General features: G+C 41.8%; 1 protein-coding gene across 2 annotated transcripts in view; it reads left to right on the top strand.

The window, feature by feature from the left end:
- Positions 1–1,141: 1,141 nt before the first annotated feature.
- Positions 1,142–15,121, top strand: part of KCTD3 (potassium channel tetramerization domain containing 3) — a 28,144-nt gene continuing 14,164 nt past the window's right edge. Inside the window, exons 1-9 of one of the 2 annotated variants that reach the window (XM_075042643.1) lie at positions 1,142–1,720; positions 6,082–6,135; positions 7,570–7,615; positions 8,473–8,546; positions 9,012–9,070; positions 9,263–9,343; positions 10,057–10,182; positions 11,477–11,567; positions 14,214–14,404. In XM_075042643.1, coding sequence (XP_074898744.1) covers positions 1,647–1,720; positions 6,082–6,135; positions 7,570–7,615; positions 8,473–8,546; positions 9,012–9,070; positions 9,263–9,343; positions 10,057–10,182; positions 11,477–11,567; positions 14,214–14,404 — 796 coding nt within the window. In that variant the 5' untranslated portion in view covers positions 1,142–1,646. Of the gene's footprint in view, positions 1,721–6,081; positions 6,136–7,569; positions 7,616–8,472; positions 8,547–9,011; positions 9,071–9,262; positions 9,344–10,056; positions 10,198–11,476; positions 11,568–14,213; positions 14,405–15,121 lie in introns of both variants that reach the window. The other variant, XM_075042642.1, reaches the window with a different exon arrangement.

The following is a 15,121-nucleotide window of genomic DNA, read 5'->3' as shown; positions in this document are numbered from 1 at the left end:
CATATTCAGAACACATTACAGAAGTATTCGTAGGCTCCCTGCCTAAGCTTAATACACTGTGCGGGTTAGCCAATCGGCCCAAGAAGCCTAACACGGCTGTGTGTTTCTCTGTGATAGCTATAGAGCCTCGTGATAGCAAAGTCATCTTTCCAAAATACTTCACTGCCTGGCAAAGGGATCTTCATAGCTTTGGTCAGTTAGGCTCTACAATATGACTAGAGGAATAAAACTTGAATTTCCAAGGTATGCAAGTGAGGAAGTGGCCAGGTATCTTCAAGCAGTTCATTCCTAGACTACTCCCATAACTCTCACGACATTTTCCAAATGTAATTTCTGAGCATGCTTCAACCCTATCCATGTGTCTTTGCACACAAACCATTACATTTAAATAGGGTGTGGATCCTCCCAGTGGGTTTTCAAATTCTAGGCAAATTTCACTTAAAATAAATTAAAATATCGGGCTCATCTTCGCTTATTCCTCTCCTTGTTTGAGTGTAGGAATTAACGACAAAGCCTATCCTCACAACTTTAAAGCGCAGTTTTATTACTTCCTCTGCTAACCGCACTGTCATTTATGTCCTCCTCAATTTCCCTTCGCTCGCTGCGATAGAGTCCTTCCTCAGACTGCACTGCGGGCTCAGATTTGTCGCGTCTGCTATTTTTCCCCTTTCACCGGTGCCGGATTCGATGAACGACGGCGGGCTGCACGCCGGGCTTTGAGCTCCACGTGCCGCCACTGCCTCCTCGTTGAGTTTTCAAGGAATTTTCCGTCTCGGTGCCCCTCTTGGCACGGAACTGCCGTTCACCGGAGGGGAGCACTCCCTCCCCAGCCCGGGGTCCCTGCGGGCGGAGGGAGACACGAGGCCCGGGGGCGGCCTCATCTTACGCTGGGGTCGCTGGCGCCCGACGGCGGCCCAGGCGGCTCCCCCCTTCCCTCTAGAAACACACCGGGCAAGAATTCCGCCTCCTTGGCTCCTTCTCCCGCAGGCGTGACGCCGCACCCGGGGCGGGCGGGCTCCCGCCGGCGGCCTCGCAGCACGGGCCGGGCCGGGCCGGCGCCCACGGCGGTGGCGGTGGCGGGGTCTGTCATGGCCGCCCCGCCCCGCCCCGCTCACCTGCCCGGCCCGGCCCCGCCCCGCCCCGCCGCCTCGCGGCAGGGCCCCCTCCTCGGGAGCAGCCGAGCGCGCCCGGCCCCTTCCGGGCGCGTCCCTTCCCCCGCGGGGCGTTGACCTACCCCCCCCGCCCTAAGCTGCCGCCGGCGGGAAAGGGGGGGGGTGGTGGTCCCCGCCCCTTCGCAGCCGGCCCCGTTCCGCGGACGGTTCGAGGCGTTTTGGCCCCCGCCGGCCCCCCTCCCCCAGGTGCCGTCGCGTTGCCATGGCGTTTTCCTCTCGGACCGGGGAAGCGGCGCGGCCTGGCCGGGCCTGAGCGGCGGGGAGCCCGCGGGGCCGCAGCCTGGCCGGACGCTGACCCTGCCCTGCCCGGCGGCGGAGGGCTGCGCGGGCCCGCTGGCCGATCCCCCGCCTCCTCCTGCCCCGCCGCCGCCTTCGCCTTGCCCCGCCGCTGCTTCCCTCGACCCCGAGGTTCCGGCGGCGGCGGCGGCGGCGGGAGGCGGCGGCGGGCGCCGGCTGGAGCAGGCGGCGAGGAAGATGGCGGGGAACGGCGGGGGCTTCGCTGGCGCCGGGAGCGGGGAGATCATCCAGCTCAACGTGGGCGGCACCAGGTGAGCCGAGGGTGCGGGGGTGAGCGGGCGGCCGGAGGGGGACAGGCCCCGGGCCCTGCCGGCGGGTCGCCGCGGTCCCGCGGGGCGGCGGCGGCGGCCAGCGCGTACCGGAGGGCACCGGAGCGAGGGGGGCCGCGGGGAGCCGCGCTCGGTGAGGCCGGCCCCCGGCGGGGGTCTGCCCGGCCGTGCCGGGTGCTGGGCTGGCCCGGCAGCCGCTCCGTCCCGGGGCTGGGGGGGGCGGCGGTGCCGACTCGCCCGAGACCTGTCTCCTGGGCCTGCGTGTCCTGGACGTGGCGCTGCCTGGGGGGGCTGAATAAAGCTTCACCCAGCATATTGCAGGGGAGCTGAGCCGGGGGTACGTAATGCGGGCAGTGTTGGCAGTCCTGCGCCGTGTCTGCCTGCAGCCTCTGGGGTTTCTAGGTAGGTCCTCCAGTAACGTGTCTTACGGGCTCTGGGCATCCTGCTCCTTCAGGAGAGGAGGACGGAGAGCTTTGCTTTGCCAGCAGATCCGCAAGCTTCTGGTAATCGGTCTGTCTAGCAGACTCTGAGACTAAGGTATTAAAAAGGCTGATACGATGCTGCTCGTATCAACCAGAATAAAGGATTGTATTGTATTTGAATGTACGCTGGAAGTGTAGAAGATGGCACACGTGGACATTTTGGCAGGCTGAGATAGAGAATTGTGGGACAGCTGTGGTCAGAATCTGTGATAAATAGTGCAAATGTTCCTGTCAAAATGCTCAGGCGTGAAATCATTCAGATTACCATAGCTAGTGGAAACTGAAGTAATGTGTCTTCCTGAGTCTGCGTGCAACGTGAAACCAGCTATACGTAGTAGGAACTACTACTACTACTATTTTAAGAATTTTCTTGCATTACCCAGAAGATGGAATTGTTCTTGTAACTAAAGTGTGTGCTGCAGCCTTTCTTGAAGCAGGGTGCCATAAAAATTGATGCAGAATTCCTTTGTTAAAATAAGATATTAAGAACCCGGTTCAGCCCGGAGGAGCTGCTTGTAACTTGCATAGCCAAAAGTCACCTCTAATGATGCTTTCAGCATACCTTTGATGTTGGCTTGGACCAGATTTCATGTTACACTGATTAAGGTTCTTCAGTGAAATCTTTCTCTGAAATTATAGGCCAGCTCATCTTCTGGGTTTTTGTTACAAGTGTAGTCACAAGGATGCTTCAATCTCATAATCTTAAATGGATTTTACTTATTAAATGCATCTGCAGAGAACAGAGAATTATGTGCAGGACATGAATCGGGGAAGAAATACACATCCTCAGAGGGCTTGCCTACACAGAGAAGTATGAAGAATAAGGCAAACTGACAATTGTATGTATTTCATTTCTAGTTGAAGGTCTAGAGTCTAGTCAACAGGCATCATTTGGATGTAAGGAGTAGGAAATGTGTGCGTAGACATTTCCCTTTTAATAGGGAGACAATGTGCAATAGTGCCAGTCTTCTGTGTAAGAGGTTTTGGTCTTTTGCAAGCTCAACTTCCCTTGGAGTGCCCATCTTCTTCAAAAAATGTATCTGAGCCAGGTTTTTCAGCTTGCAAAGGCAGGTGACTCAAAGCTGACAGTGGACAGCAAATGGGGGAGTGTGGGATACTGTACACATTTCTTCCTCTTCATTAGATCCTGTTATCCTTACTGGAAACCTGAAACTCTTAGTTTTGTTGGTAGAGTTGGGTGAGAAGGGGAAACCAGCACTCCCCTTTGTCTCTGACGGCAGTTATACTTTGGAGCATCTAGTACAGAGACCCCAGCTTTCCATGTTCTGACATGAGGTTCCCACTGCTCCCTGGGACAGCCAGAGCTTCTTTGTTGTGTTGATCCAACAGTTTCTGCTCTCAGCTTTTGTAGATTCCTTTTCTGGGAGCACAAGCCTCTTGCAAGTTAACATTCACAGAAATTCCTGTAATAAATGTAGGGAATTCTATTGACCCTTTATCTCCCTCTGGTTACAGGAGAACTCTACAAGTGCAATAGACTATGAAAATAGTTGTTTTATAACTGACACTTAAGTGTGCCTGTTTCCAGTTGCCTATATTTTCTTTAAAATAACTAGGCTGTCACCTGCTTAAGAGTATTTGAGAATATTGCACTGGGTTTGCCTTATTCTCCTCATACGACGTCTGAACAGTGCATGTTAGCTGCATGGTGCTGCAGGAGCGCTTATATATGTAAACATTGCTAGCTAAGCTTCTTTCTGCATCCTGGAAAGCAGGACTGTCTCATTATTTACATAGATTAATGTATATGTATTAAAAGTTCTAAAGTATATGTTAGTGTGAGGTGCTGCTTACTAAACTGGTACCATAGTGCTAAATCACAGACAGAAAATCCTTGTGCTGTCTAAACCCACTGATTATGCAAAGCAATAAAATTGCAGGGAAACAAACGTGGACTCAGTTGATGGCTCTTTTTCCTGTCCTCCTTATTGTGTAGCTTGTTCTTCTGGCACATCTTCCAGTCCCAAATGTTTTGCTACTAAGCTCTCTAGCTGACAGGGAATACTAGAGTGGAACCCAGCTGGTCAAAACACCAGCAAAACTTCAGTCTTGACACCTCTGAATAGTTGACTGTCACTCATGTGCCTAAATGCAAACATGCCTCCTGGTCAGAAATTGTGCGGTAGTGTATTGAGAAGATAGTACTACTGAGTCCTCAAACATCAAACATTTGTTCAAAGATCCTGAATGTCTTCATGGTCACATCAGACTTCTTTATTGCTTCAGAATTAATTTAGCATTTATCATGCAGTGTTGTAAAATATGCCAGTTAGCTGTGGTTCTAGTACTTCTTCCAGACCGTTCTGCCTATACATGCCTTCCTGGGAAACCATAAGTCCTCTGTTTTTTTTTCTTTTCTTTTTTTCTAAAAACAGAAAAATAACTGAAAGTTGTAAAGTATTTAAAGTATCAGACAATAAAAGTCTTTGGCTTGTGAAGATCTTTAAAAGGGCTAACTGGTGATGCTGCATCTATCCCCATAGTTACAAGCAGTGTCTGGGTTAATCTTGGATAAAATTCATGTAACTTGTTGTTTTCTATTATGCACATACTATAATATAGTTAAATGAATCATCCCTTACTCCCTTAGTAGAGAAGGGTAGTGATCTGTATTCCTGATGACAAAAGCTCTGCAAAGCTGCAAATATACTTTGAAGTCACTTTCCATTTAAGCAGCAAACTGCTTTGATTCTCTTTATTTTTTTTGTTTAGAAAAGACTTAGTGCATGTTTGTGCTTAGAACGCTGATACTGTAGATATTCTATTAAAAACAGATTTGTCATTGTTATGCTTGCAGTGAGCAGCTACACAATCCACGTTTTATGCAGGATGGTAGTTCCATATAGCCTTTGTTGTTTCTGCCTCTCAGGGGGTATAAAGTAATGCCTTTTGTTTATGTCTTTTTTTTCTTCCAAAACTGGAAAATACAAGCAGTGAAAACTAGATAAATTATGATTAAGTACTTCTATTCCAAAAATATTTTGTAATGTATTCCTGAACTATATGGAAAGTTGTCATGGAATTTTACTTTTGCATTTCCTTTTTTGACTCCCATTAATTAAGAGGTCACCAAAGGTTTCTTAGTCATGGTATTAGTAAGAGGGAGCCTCTGTGGAGCATGAATTCATTTTCCAAGCTGCCAGTCCACTTGTCATCTTTCACATTAATCAAAACCAGAAGAAGTATAAAGGTTTTCATAGTTATTTATTTATTGTGTAAAATACTGTCTGGCATTATAAATAATACTATAATTTTTGTTATTTCATAATACCAATATGATTCAGAGTAAATATTTTCTTACTTTTAACTGTTATGATGGGACCTTGGACCTCTAAGAGGGCCCAAATAGCAAAATGGCAAATAATTAAATTTACTGTAAAATATTAACTTGAAGATCACTGTAGTCTTTTGCAGTGCACCTTTTGAGTCCTGAGTAAGGATAACTTGCAGTTAATGACAAATGTAGTGCACTGTTAATAAACTTTTATTTTAGTGGCTGCTTTTTTTGTGCGGTTTTTTTTTTTTTTGCTTGGGTTTTTTTTTTGCAAGCATTAATGTTGACAAAGTATGAGAAGTAGCAAATGTAGGATGCTTGGGACAGTGTGTTACAGACATATAAAGAATGACACTCTTGGGGGTCTCTGGACAGTCCTGCTTCGTGCTTAAGGACAATCTGTGCAAAGAATCTGCAGCCTCTGACTCTGTGTAGGCATTTATATGTTCTCAAACTTCCCAAACCCTTTTGATATCACCTTTGTAGGACAAGTGAACGTATTTTAATAAAGCAGACTTCCTTTGAATTTTACAGCTGATTCTAAACTTATAATTTTGGTTTCCTAGGTTCAGCACTTCAAGACAAACACTGATGTGGATTCCAGACTCCTTTTTTTCCAGGTATTTGTAATACATCATCACAGTAAACAAAGACAAATTAACAGTAATTAAAAAAAAAAATGTTTTCTGTTCTTAATTTATGCTGTAAATAGTGGGTTTTTTTCCTTAATGCTTTTTCCCCTATCTCAAGCAATGGGACAGATTCATTTGAAATAAGCTGTTATCCAAAAGGCATCTTCTGTCTTGAATGGTGCAATGGCAGCTTATATGTGCTGAAGAGTTGTCACTTTTTAGACGGAGTGTTGTGGAATTAAGGCTCCAAATCTGCAGGAAAGGGAGGTGCCACTGACTGTATTACTATATTACCTCTTGTGATCTTATTGGCCATGCACAGTAGCACTGTCTTTAATGTTTTTTGAGTTACTGCTGTACCCTGAGTTAACTCAAAGTTTTGAGGGTTTTAACTTGTGGTACAGGAGCTGTTGAATTATTGAACATGCTTCTGCTAACTCTTACGTCTCTACCATTACTACTTCTGTAGGTTGTGCTGCTTACTGGTTGTACCCTAGTAATTTTGTGTTGTAGTTGCTGTACCTCTATCACCCCAGTTAATCCTAAATGTATAAAAGAAAACCTAAAGGCGGGCAATTTTGCTTCCTTACATTTAATTTTTGTACTCTAGACTTCTTTCCCAATAAAAGCCTGGCAGCTGACATAGGCAGCATTACCTGCTCCTGTTTTACTGAAATGTTCAGATAAACAGAGTGCCAGGGAAGTGTCACCTTCTTTGAGGCATGGAAGGAAAGGCACAGGGAGGAAGTCCCATGCTATTCCCCAATCTCTCAACACTAAATATACTGTCTAAGGAGGTTGTTCTGAAAGTCATCCAGTACTGGAAAAATCTCAGAGGTAATTGCCATGCAGACTTGGATGGAATCTTGAAATAAAACTGTTGATGTTAGTTAGTTTGCTTCTTATCTCTAAAACGATGTTTTGGCGTTGTGTTTTCTATGGATCTTTGTACTTTGACCTGATGGGAGAGAAACTTTGAAGTAAAATTGTGTAGCAACTCATCCACCCCATTCTTGCCCAGTAAGTCTTTGCAGAATGGATTGTTTACTCTTCCTTTTTACTTCAGCAGCTTTTAACGATTTACTAGATTGTAACAAACTATGCAGCCCTCTGGGTGCCTGAGAAAACTTTTCCATCCTTTCAGGCTAGACCTTGTGTCTCTTTTCTAAAGGTCCTTATGATGCAGCTTTTAGGCTTTCCTTAGGTGTGCATGCACTGCTCTTTTGTTCAGGAGAGATACTTCACCCACCCCGCCCCCCAGCATTCTGCATTACCAAGACAGTTTTCTTTGCTCAGCTACACTGTTTTGCCAAAATGCAACCAACAGTACCCAAAGAGAGCAAACTGACTGAAAGTGTTGCATCTTGTATTTGTGTTAGTACATTTCTGAGGGACATCTAATGAAGATTTTCTGTGTTGCAGTTTGCTGAGTGGAAGAATTTCAACACTGAAGGATGAAACTGGTGCTGTGAGTAATAAACCTACTGATAACTCATTAAATTAATGTTATGCTTTCAGTTAGGTTGTCTCCTAAAGAATATTCGCTGTGGGTGCTAATGGGAGTTACACTGCCTGCGTCAGTCTAAACTTTCATGAAAATTGGTGACATCTCTGGGTTTCTTGGTTCTCATCTTCATTCCAAGATAAATGAAACTGGATCAATGTGCATATTTTTGTGCTCATTCAGCATTGTATGGACAATGCAGAGACAGCAACTGTACTTTTTTTAAACAGAAAAACTGCTAACTGCTTTATTGCAGACAGCTGTAATTTTCATTAGATAGCTATTGCATATGTAGTTGAGCAATCCTGGCATGGAAATGTAGCTTTTGTTGGCAAATATATATAGCAAAATGGCCATTTCAGTCTGTGTATATGATAGTCTTAAATGGGAAACTATAGTTATGGAAATGTTGTTGAGTGATAGTAAGGCACACAAGTACTTTGCTAGAAGCGAAGAGGTAGTTGTAATGGTAACTGACTTAAAAAAAGGCTAAACTTATCTTGATCTTATTACATTTACTGCATTCTGAACACATGATAGAAAGTGAGAGGACCCATTGACCTTTATGGAGACTCTGGACCTTAAAGAACATGTTTATTAAGTGCCATCTATCTGCAGCAGTGTTTGCATATATGTCTTTTAAGAATGTTGAATTAGTGAATTAGAAGAATAATGAGAGCAAAGGAGAGGCCCAAAACCTTTGGGTTATGTTTGTCTGCTGCCACATCTTCAACTCCTCTTTCCCATGCTCAGCATAAAAAATCATTTTAGTTGATGGTTGCTCCATATTAATGCTAAAGCGCAGCAATTTTTCTTTGCAGATATTTATTGATCGAGATCCAGCAGCATTTGCACCTATTTTAAATTTTCTTCGCACAAAGGAGTTAGACTTAAGGTAAGAAGTTCTAATTATTTCAAGTGAAAATTAATTTGATCAGATGCATAGAAGACTTTTTCAAATGAGGATTGTTCAGTTTTAGTCATCTAGTTGGATGCCTAATATATGACTCAGCTCCTTGGTAGATCTGGGCCCATGTCCAGAGTATATGTATTACGTGGTGGAGGCAGAAATGGTAGCATTATATTTTGTTAGGGATTCTTGTAATTTAAACCACTTCTGGCTATGTACTTCTTTATTGTTTCTGTATCCTTATTTTAATGAAAGATAATTAATATTAAGATCACTTTGAAATCTCAGATATCAACATTTGTTGGTAATTCTGTAAACTGTTAGGTAGCTTGATGTTCAGATTGTGTCGTATCTAGTTATATGCAAGTATTTATATTCAAGGTATTGACTCACTTTGTCCCTGTGTTTTTTGTTTGTTTTTTTTTTTTGTTTCTCTTTTTCTTTCTCTAGGGGAGTGAGTATTAATGTTCTTAGGCATGAAGCTGAATTCTATGGAATCACTCCTTTAGGTAACTTTTTTTTTTTTTTTTTTTAAATATGAAGTAATCTCATATTTATTACTGTAGTAATGACCCACTTACAAGTCCTGGGCAGTTGTGACCCTGGAGATTTTCAAACTTAGTGATACAGAAGGTTATTTGAAATAATGTAATGCGTCCTAGGAAGTGAAAGCTGTGGTCATATCTGGTTTTCCTCCTTAGTGAGAAGATTGCTACTATGTGAAGAACTGGAACGCTCATCTTGTGGCAGTGTCCTTTTTCATGGCTACCTGCCTCCTCCAGGTATTTTTGTATTCACAATCTGATGTTGCTTGCAGTCACTTACTGCTTTAGTTTGTGGGGGCGATTGGCTGAGGTAGTTACTCTAGCTGTCAAACTCTCCAGAGAAGGCTTTGCTATGGAAAGATTAAGATGAATGGTTGAATCGAACATTGTTCTGATCCAAAAAACAAGGCTTTTATCTCTATGCTGTATGCAATGACCTATTTAGAATACTGGGCAGGGGGTTGTGGCATGTTAATACTAAGTAGGCTGTGTTTGGTAGTAGACTAGAGTGCAGTATCTTCAAGTATGTTTCAGTTAAATGTCATCAGCATGGAGTGCTTTCTTCTTCCTGAAAGTCCAGTCTCTTTAGGTGCCCTATATCTAGATAACAAATCGCCACAAATGAGCTTTCCTTAACAATATAAGTACTTGTTCGATTTTTATTTCTCCGTAGAGATGAACACAGTTCATGTGTTAACCTGAAGTCTAGGGGATATCTAGCCAATTGTTGACAAGTTTTCTGAAGATAGTTCCTTAAATTGTGAATGTCAATGCAGAGAGCAAAAGCATTTTCTCTTTCAGTGTTATGATATTGCCAAATTCTTATAGCAGATGAATTTGACTTTAGATCAAGATTCACAAGTATTAATCCTGTATTTTGGAAGTATATGAGTATCTGTTATATTGCTAAAGTTTATAGAGTGGGACCAAACATCTCTCTTCTTTTATAGGCATTCCCACCCGTAAAATAAATAATACTGCTGGGCCACTGCCTGATGTTAGAACTGGTCAAAACTGCTCCGAAAGTGAGATTCATGGAGGTGGTGTCCAACCTACACTTGCTGGTACTGGGGAAGGTACAGTCAGGCTAGGTGAGGAATGTCAGTTCTAAACCGAAACAAATTGCAAAGATGGTTGTCACTGGGAAATAAAAACTGAGGTACTGTTTCTGGTTTCAGTCTGTTTATGTTTGCCTGATCTTAAATTGCTGAATACTTACTGAAATGCTACAGTATTTAAGGCTCACTGCTGCCCAATCAAGACATGAGGCTGAGAGAAAGGCAAATCGAAGTTCTTCATGCAGTCTTAGTGTGGCCCCTTAAACAAATGCCTTGCACTGTATTAAAGCTATGATAAAAGCTAGGCAGCTCAGTGTCTCTTTGGTCTTTGTTCAGGACCTCCTTCCTGTTATTGTACCTCTTTCTTGCTTGTGGTGCCTCTCTTGCCCTGCAAGAGTCAAGTCTTTAGACTAAAGGTAGTCTTCAGTTGTTTGACTAGATAGAGTACTTTGCATATAAAATATATAAAAACTGTAAATAAGATAAGCTTGAATTCTGTCATTTTCCAGCTTTTGACTTTGCAAGCAAAATGATGCTGTTAGAAGTGTCATATTTCAGCTATAATTGTGTAAATTGTAGCAGTGTTAAGAAAATCTAGAGTATGTTAAAATGTCTATATGCAGGTAATAAACTAAGCCTTGGATATGAATTTCTGATTCTTCTTTGTTAGTTGCTGCATGTTTGGAAGAGGGCGGTCTTGGGGAAAATGAGATAGAAGGTGCAGTCTTCAGGCATTAGTTCTTTAGCATATCAAGGCTGAGAGCTAACTCAGGGAAGTACCATAACCTCTGATTTCCAGCGCCATCCAACACTTCTGCCAAACGTAATTTAGTTCTAGATCAGAAACAGGCATGCTCCCACTAGATAATAAATGGAGGAGCTGTAGGTATTCTGAGGTACTGGAAATTTCAGTTTAACAGTCTGGAACAGTAATACAGGGTTGCACCAACTATTTGGAAAGAACTTTACAAAAGAGAGTGTTGTTTCTTCTTTGATAACAATCCTCAAATTTTTACCAATTTGGCAGGCTTTAAAACTGGGGCATGTACTTGGCCTCTTTCTCCTTATGAACACTTTGCATTGTAGTGACTGAGATGAAATGTCTTCCTTCCATGTAAGAACTGTAATAGTTGTAAGGATTGTGAGGCGTAATATTGCTAACTAGAATCTAGCTGAAAATGTTTCTTGAGAAACTTCATTATCAAAGTTTCTGTTGCATATCCTAGCAGAGAACTCTATCCTGTTACAGATGTCTCTGCTCATCTTCTAATAGCCACCACTTGACTGACTTCAGCTTTGTTGTTGTTTTTAGGATTTCCTGTGGACCCACGGAAAGTCCTAATAGTAGCTGGCCACCACAATTGGATAGTAGCTGCCTATGCCCATTTTGCTGTTTGCTACAGGTATGACTATTGTTGCTTGTCAGGTTACCGGAATCTAAAAAATATATGACAATTTGCTATGAGCAAAGCAGAAAGTTTGCTTTATTCTGAAATGACAGATCGCATACATTCAGTCTGCTTCTATAAATACGAGTTGCTGCTTTTGTTTTTGCAAATAAACTGCTTGATAGGAACTCAAATTTTGCTGCTTTGATGTCAATTCTTGATGCTGTTGCAAAAGTAATGGACTCCCATCTAACTGCTTCAAAAGCCTGTTTTAAAGCAGGCTTTTAAATGAAAGATTCATTTTAAAAGTTCTTCCTACTGTATGAGTGTGAAGACAGTCTGTAAAGTTTGACTATGGAGGAACTTGAAACAGTTAAAGGATTTTTGCTACATAAGTGATGTACCTTGTCTTAAACTTGAGGTTTTTTGGCTTAGCAGAACTGTTAAGCACTTGCTACTTCACCTGGATCGCTGAAAAGTGTCTTTAAATGTCTTGTAAACAAACTGGCTATTTTTTAAGATCAGGTGAAGTTATAGTTAACACCTTTATTACAGAAGCTGGTTTTAGTTCACATCTGGTAGTCTTGATTTAATTGGTGGCTGTCTTTTCAATGGAAAGTAATGTTTTAACAAGAGCCGTTGCCAAAATCAATCTAACACTGCTGTTGTAGTGTGGTTCAGAAACAGAAGGGAGAATAAAGAGTGTAATGTGAATAGCTTCTTTCTGGTTACTGCCAAGCTGAAGCCATAGTTTGCTGCCTTTTTCACTATATAAAATACTAATTTACTTGCTTAAACTTTGTAACTTAAATAACATCTAACTTGTCTCTTGCATTCACCACTGCAGGTTTCTTTTGCTTTAATTTGTATTAAATGTGGCTTCTCTTGTTCTACTTCATGTTCTTGTTTTCAGTTATGCTTAATATGGTCTGACTGGAGAAAGAGGCAACGATTTGCAATTGTCTTTGTGCTAATTGTCCCTTCCTTAGGATTTTATCTCTGTTTTCCTTGGATGCTAGTTCACTTAAGTGAAAGATTCTGTCTCTCCTGCTTGGTAATCTACTTAATGAGACTTGGTACCATTGAACTTAAGTCATTAGTGATGCTTTTGATGAAGCATGTCAGACTTGAATGGTTTTTGAAAGAGGGTGCACATCAAAATGCCAATTTAAAATGCTGCTTTTCTTCCTAGTGACTCAAGGTAGCACTCTTGCCTTGTTTTGAATATTTTTTTTCTTCTGAAACTTGAAGGAACTTTAGGAATACAGTGGTGGAATTTTCCCTCCTCCATTCTGCTCTTACACAGCTTTTGGTAATGGTTTTCTTCCCCTCTCTGCTGTATCCTAGTACCTGTCTGGTTTGGTTTTTTATGGCTTGACAGGTGAATGTGCCTAGACTTTTTTGAATATCTAGTGTTTGAGGAGACAGCATACACTTAAAACTACTTCCCTCTACCCACAAATTTAAATTAGCTTGCTTATGTGGTGCTACTGTGGTGCAGTTAGATGATGTGACTCTTAAGATTCTTGTCAGTACTATTTTAACATAAGGGCAATATCTGAATTTTAGCCAGAATCACTTGTCAAAGTAAATGGTAAGTTGTAGTGGACTGGACAGTGAATCCCATGTAGTAAGAAATGAAATATATTCAGATGTTTGAGTTTGTGACTTTCTTTTAGGCTGCTCGTAACAGATACTATTTAAATACTTAAGTTTATTATTTTTGTAAAAAAGCTACAGCAAAGCTCAGTGCATCCTAAAGATAGTTTGTTGGGTTTTTTTTCCTTTGAAGTATGACAGAAGTCTTTAAAATTTTATAATAAAGCTTGTGAGAATGATTTGGTTGCATTCAAAGGCTTATGGCTATTGCAATCCTTCTCTTAAGTGACTTCACTACAACTTTTGCATGCTGTATGGGTAGACAACAGTGATTTGTGGTGCTTCAGCTCTAGGCAGGATGCAGGGCTGAAGTGAAAGAATGGCAACAATGACAGAAAATACTAGATACGTTTCTGCTTTCCATGTTAACATTTATATAATTTGATTGCTGAGATTTAGTGTGCTTTAGCTCAGTTGCAAAGTATCTAAATTATTGCCTGAAATCAAATCAGATACATTGTGCTTTTCTGGCATCATATAAGTCTTCAAAATTGCACAGGCAAATTATTCCCTAAAAGAAAAAAAAAAAGCTTATACTCAATTCAGTATTATCTGTTTACAGTGTACCATAAACAGAAAATGCGACTAGATAGCACAGCTTTATGCTGGAGCATGATTGGGTGTCTTGCATGATATATAAGATACCTTGCGTTTGGAAACTAATAGAGATTTCTTCTCAAGTCTTATGCTGAACCTCATTCTCTAGCATTTGTCTAGCCCAAGCTCTTCGCTTGGTCTTGTAAATTCTATATCAGATGTGCTTCTATGAGGAAAGAGCTCAGCACAGGGCTCCAGTAGCTGCAAAACACTGGAATAATATGCAGTATCAGACTTCAAGGAAAAAAAAATACAGCTTTTGTAGACTATAGTGCTTAACTGGAATTTGAAGTTTTGTGGCTTAGCCTGTAAGACTAGATCATTCCCATTGGTTCAGGCTTAGACAGAGTTGTCTGTTTCTGAATCTCTAACCTCTGCTTCCTGTTCCCTCCTTTGCCCTTCCAGAATCAAAGAGTCATCTGGGTGGCAGCAGGTGTTCACAAGTCCCTATCTGGACTGGACAATTGAGCGAGTGGCTCTCAATGCTAAGGTGGTTGGCGGACCTCATGGAGACAAGGATAAGATGGTTGCAGTTGCCTCAGAGAGTAGCATAATCTTGTGGAGCATTCAAGATGGTGGTAGTGGCAGTGAAATTGGTAACTATAATGGCCTGTGGTTTCTTCTTTTTGTTTTTTTTTGTGTGTGTGTGTTTAACCAGAAGGAAGTCTGTGACCTTATTTTGAGGTATGTATGATCCATACTGTTCAGTATTCACTTCACAAAGTGACAAAACAAGCCTACAGTACAGCAACCTATTAGAGCATACTAACTTTCTTCTCTGTCATCCTTTCTCAAAATCAAAGATGTGAAGACAAAAAACTAGTCTGTTTACTGAACAGATACTAACTAATACTTACTGTTAGGTTTGAGTTTTTGTGTGAAGATGCAAATTAAGAGTTAAACTTTTCCCTGGACTTGCATTTGAGTCTAGGCCATAGCACAAACGAACTAAGTTTCTGAGGTGGAAAGCTACAGATACTGAGACATTCTGCTCTTTTCTTTCCCTTGCCTTATTAAAGCTGTATTTTTACAACGAGATGATGAAAAGATTTCAGTCCTCTGTCAGATGTAGTTCATAAATGGAATTTGGAAGATAAAAAATTCTTCTTTTTATAACTTGGGTGTCTAGGTAGGGAAAAAGCACACTCTACTATCCTAAGCATAGAGGAATTACTGCTTGTACACCTTGGCACTGAAGGACACACAATTAGGGAGGCTTTAGAAACAGCAAGAAGACATTTTCAGAAGTAAATATTCTTTGGTATTGATCTGATGGCTTGTCTGACTCAGTGTTGTTCAAATACAGGGCAAAT

Source organism: Buteo buteo, chromosome 12 (assembly GCF_964188355.1).
Source record: "Buteo buteo chromosome 12, bButBut1.hap1.1, whole genome shotgun sequence".
Taxonomy (NCBI): Eukaryota; Metazoa; Chordata; class Aves; order Accipitriformes; family Accipitridae; genus Buteo; species Buteo buteo.
The sequence above is the reverse complement of the archived record's forward strand: the minus strand, read 5'-3'. Positions and strand labels throughout refer to the sequence as shown.